The following is a 5,089-nucleotide window of genomic DNA, read 5'->3' on the forward strand; positions in this document are numbered from 1 at the left end:
CTCTCTCTCTCTCTCTCTCTCTCTCTCTCTCTCTCTCTCTCTCTCTCTCTCTCTCTCTCTCTCTCTTTATTTCTATTCCCAAGACATCTATGAAGGTTCACCAAGATCTTTCATATCAAAATTCATTGATTGAAATTTCTTGGTTTGGTTTAACAAGTCAATATTCCTACAGGCTAGTAATGTCATAAACATACAACACAAGAAAACTAAAATGACTGGTCTTCATATAAACACCATTTTCCACAAAATCATATGATCTCGCAACAGATTCAAACATGTTCAACTGTTTCCACTAGAATTTCATCTTCACTCTTCAGCTTCTGGCTACTCCAAGTTGTCTTGAGCTCCAAAATTGTCTTCTTGAATATTTTGCTCAATCTTAGATGGCGTTGCAGTAGGTGTCAGTAGTGGTAATTCATCCTCAAGCCTGAACAGAGGTGGCACGCTGTAATACAAGATCCTACTTATCATCCTTTGTGGCACTAGGCGGGTCAAGAACTCAAGATTAAGGACCAAATTCTCAAGGGACATGGTGTTCAATATGCGATGTTATACATTTTGATTGCAGGAAGCTGCCTTGTATGTCCTCAGACGCTAGTGACTCCACCATTGATGGACAAAGTTCCCTCTCAATCGAAGGAGAAATTGAACATCATTATGTATGTTCCATAGTAACGGGTTATGCAAGAACGTTTGAATTGTGAGTCACTGTACACTCCATATAAGTGATATGCCATTATATGCTCTTTTGCTGCCCTCATCTCAAACTAAAATCAACAATTTGTAGTGAATCGTGCATACGAACATAAGAAAAGCGTCACCAACACTAGTCTATCATAACGTACAAGGTCAATACAGCTGCGCTGATCCTCTGCTTAACTCCTACATAGTACCCCGTTAACACTAAAAGCCCACTAACCATGCAAACCAGAATTTATATAATAGCAACCATAAGCACCACAACAAGATTATCCAACTATCAATAGATGGTCATGTGCTTAACTCCTATAAATAGTGGTTCTAATAACACTTCACGGATACCGGTCTATGAAAATACACAAGGTCAACCGAATCGCAGTGATCCTCTGCTTAACTTAGTGCCCCATTAACATTTAACCCCCAAGAACCATGCAAACCAGATGTTGAGTTTAGCTACTAGCACCACAACAACATTATCAAACCATCAACAGATTGTCTTGTAACTCCTACCAAATAGTGGTCCAATTAACACTAAATGCACACGAATTTTGCAACTATTAGCTCCACAACAAGAGTAAAGAAATAACTAGACAACCACCTGGATGGAAGAGGATATTGATGTAGAGATGGGAGCAACACAACTTGTGCTCAAGAACTATGAAATTTTTTTAAAGTTCCCTTTGATTGTTGGTATCTAAGCAATTCTGGGATTCTTTTATATAACTTCGGTTGTTAATTAGATTTCTTACTCTGGTAAGTCTAGGAAATGGGTACCAAGACAATAAGATTAAAATACACAATAATGAACAAGTATGAATATTAACTAGGACAATAGAGGTAAAATTTTCAGAAATCATTCTACAGTAGTAATTCTAGTCTCGAGTTACATTAAAATACTATTATGAAACCAGGACCAGTGATCAGACTAGCAAATTCTACAATGTGAAGATTCATGCACTAGTACCACCTGAAGCATGTATATCATCCAAGAAAACATTTAAACAGAAACCTGGCTTTTAACGCCTAGATGAGACAGAGAGTCGTGAAACTCAATAATACTTGTGATCCTTCAACTTCTTGCTTCCTCTGGGTTTCTCTATAGGGGCATTCATTCCTGCCATTTTAGCATTGTACTTTCCCCGAAGAGGATCATTGTAGGTCCACCTGAAATGCAAAAAGCAGTAAACTCAACCTCAGACCCAAAATGAAATTTTGTTCTAGCCACAGAAATTGAAACTTAAGGTCTACGCACAGCCTTTGAAAGCTAGAAGCACAGCTATAGACTGCAAATATAATTGAATCTCTAAACTACCAAGTCAGATGATGCTCTCTCATTGAAATAACAAATTGCACAAAATGAAAATATATGTAACAATATCAATATGACCAGAAGAAATTGTTACAAGTAAATACTCAAACAAAACAAACAATAAATGTTCAATAATTAGAAGCATGACAAGCAGTAAGGATCTTATAATGTGACGTTCAAATATCCAGAACAGCTAACCTACATCAAGAATCTTCTAGGGTTTAGTTGCGAAAATGTAGCACTAGTTTCAGAGTTTGACGTCCGTAAAGGTTTCTCAAAATCACTTCAAGATCGACATTAGAAAACTTTCTGGCATCCACTAGATTAGTTAACATAGTTGTCTTACATAGTTAAGACGATAGTCACTCTATTCTAATTATCTTGGAAAGTTAAAGTTTGCTTTACATATATGATGTCATAATCAATACTGTTTTGTCTCCCCTAGTGCAATTGATACAAAATAAATATATCTTTTCTTCTTCTTTTTTGTCTTTGCAATGAGGCCTAAAAAAGCCCAAAACCAAAAAGCAACAGTAAAGTGAACTATATATTCAACCTATTAGAAGGCTTAGCCGCAGTTCTTCTAGCAAGATACGAAGAACGTTTCATCAATGAATGCTAGTTGTTGCAAATAAACCCTTTAGAACTCTAACTTAAGTGACTAATAATTTTATACTTGTATCCTTGTGTCACATTTCTTATGCTAATCTCCAGACGTACCCGTAAATCAGCACATAGGATTCAACAATGTTGATGCTACAGTATCTTAAAAGAAAATGTTGTGCTACAGTACCATTATAGATGCCTCCATATCTTAGTATTCTCTAACCAATAGAATCTTAAGTGAACAATGCATATTGTAAACACATGACCACACACATAGTTAAGTGATAAACAAAATAGATGATAATTCATTTAGGGAAAGTCAACTTACGGATTGTTCCAGTCAGTAGTATCCTCATTCACAAGATGGGTCCATTTTGTCCTCCCACTACGACCAAAATGCTTGACTTGCATGACCTTCGGCAATATAGTTTTGTCCATTTTATCTTCTCCAGTTGGAGCAGAGAAATCACGAGTGAAAATTCCATCTGTTCCAACAGTTGCAGCATGGTCATCTGCGTCCGACTGGAAGAAAGCGCCTTTGTGGTAGTATTTCTGCATGAACCTCCACTTTTGCTTTGGTCGTGGTGCAGGTTTAGGATTCTTCCTCTCCCATTCCCTCCTCTCTTCTTCTGTCATATTTCTTACTCTTTCAATCTCTTCCTTTTCCTTCAACAATGCTTCCCTTTCCTCCCTATCCCTCTTGATCCTGGCAATCTCTCTTGCCTTCCAAGCTTCATACTCCTCGGCCTCGTTAAGTTCATCATCAGTATCAATATCAGCAATGTTAGCGTCCTGTTCCATACCTTTCTGAATCTCTTCATCCTTTCGGATTTCCTCAACCACAATCTGCTTTGTCTCTCTTTTCCTCTCCTCCAATTTTTTCTTCCTTGCTTCCTCAAGGGCCAGTTCTTCTGCCTCAATTCGCTCCCGTTCAGCGATGGTATCTCTCTCAGCCTTGGGAACAAAAACTGGCTTCAGCATCATCATACCACCATGCTCATCTTCAGAGTCAGTTGAATACTCTGATTCCTCTTCCTCCTCCTCTTCCTTATCTTCTTCCTCATCTTCCGAGGGCAGGAGTGGAGCTTCTTCTTGCTCCCTCTGACGCAACCTCTCCTTAATCCTTCTCCTCTTTTCCTCTAAAGCATCCGGATCCTCTTCCTCCGCATCTATGCCTTCCTGCCTCCTGGCTTCCTCTTCAATCGTCGAAACAATCTCAGCTTGCCGGATACGCCTATGATCAGCCCTAACATCCTCACGATTATCTATCCTGCTCTCAGCCAAACGACGCAGCCTCGGATCATCTTTCCTTCCGACATCCGAATAATCCTGAGTGGGGAAGGCTTTCTCGAGGGAGGCAGCCGCAGACATCCTAATATCGCCATCTTCATTCGCATCATCTCCCCACTCGGGAGCTTTTCCGGGCCAATACCTCTTAACCTTAGTTTGTCCAATTTTACCTCTCAGCTTATCCCTAATGGCAATCACAGTATCACTAACACCTGCCGTCACCGACATTGCTGCCGCTGACCTGATTCCTAAAAATAAAAAGCTCTATTCTCTTCCGGGTTTCTAATCCTATCAAGTATGTTGAACCAAAATTTCACTGAAACGAAAACAAAACACAAATCAAAACATATAGTTAAGTAGTTAACTGAATTCTATTCCCTATTCCAGTATTCCCTATTGAATTCTATTCCCTAATTTAGTAAAATAACAATCAAAATTTACGCAAAGAACAAGTCAAACAACAATCAAAATTTAGTAATCCCTATTCCCTAATAAATTATATAGTTTGATTCAAAGAATCAAAGTTTAGGCAAAGAGCCATTAGCCAATAGCCATACCTGAGGATTGAGGAAGACAAGAAGTCAGGAAGTACGGATCGGGGACTGCCGGATTGGGAATCTGGGATGGGCATCGGCAGGAGCGACGACCAAGGGCTGAAGGGCGACGGCGGCGAGATCGACTGGCGAGAGCGACGGCCAGGGGCCAGTCTACGATGGGCAAAGGATTTGGGGCTTTGGGCGTGGTTGTGAGTAGTGAGAATGAGAAGTTGAGAACGATGGGTAAAGGATTTGGGTATATATATATATATATTTTTTTTTTTTATTAGTAAGTTGGTTTTTTTTTTGGGCTTCAACTTCATCTGGGATCCAGCCCAGTCAACACTGGGCTAGCTCCGCCCCTGCAAATCAATTCTTAGCGCAATAAATAGTGACCCAATGGCAGGAATTTGAGATCTATTTATAAAGAGATGAAACCCTAACCCTAGAAGTAAAAGGACACCAAAAACATTATATAGCAATTTCATCTGAAGCGTAGGATTCAAATTTACCAGGGGCGGTTCATCAGAGTTGTGCGGCGGTTTCCGACGTAGGATTGGCAAACTGGAATCAATAAGGGGGATCTTTTACTTGAGAGGCCACGTTTGGTGAAGGGTGACTGGATATAACCTCCGGATTATATTGAATA

The 5,089-nt window shown here is 39.6% G+C and overlaps 1 protein-coding gene across 1 annotated transcript; it reads right to left on the reverse strand.

Moving 5' to 3' along the window:
* Nucleotides 1-1,503: 1,503 nt before the first annotated feature.
* On the reverse strand, nucleotides 1,504-4,667 carry LOC101313216 (microfibrillar-associated protein 1-like). The gene is made up of 3 exons (XM_004300049.1): nucleotides 4,462-4,667; nucleotides 2,943-4,220; nucleotides 1,504-1,863 (listed from the first exon to the last, which is right to left on the reverse strand). The coding sequence occupies exons 2-3, from the start codon at nucleotides 4,130-4,132 to the stop codon at nucleotides 1,749-1,751; spliced, it is 1,305 nt and encodes a 434-aa protein (XP_004300097.1). The 5' UTR covers nucleotides 4,133-4,220; nucleotides 4,462-4,667; the 3' UTR covers nucleotides 1,504-1,748.
* Nucleotides 4,668-5,089: the final 422 nt, after the last annotated feature.

Source organism: Fragaria vesca, linkage group LG5 (genome assembly GCF_000184155.1).
Source record: "Fragaria vesca subsp. vesca linkage group LG5, FraVesHawaii_1.0, whole genome shotgun sequence".
Classification (NCBI taxonomy): Eukaryota; Viridiplantae; Streptophyta; class Magnoliopsida; order Rosales; family Rosaceae; genus Fragaria; species Fragaria vesca.

Coding starts and splice junctions, on each gene's coding strand:
- LOC101313216 (XM_004300049.1), bottom strand. CDS start 4,132: ATGTCGGTGACGGCAGGTGTTAGTGATACTGTGATTGCCATTAGGGAT. Junction 1,864..2,942: donor ACTACTGACTGGAACAATCC/GTAAGTTGACTT, acceptor TTTGCATTTCAG/GTGGACCTACAATGATCCTC.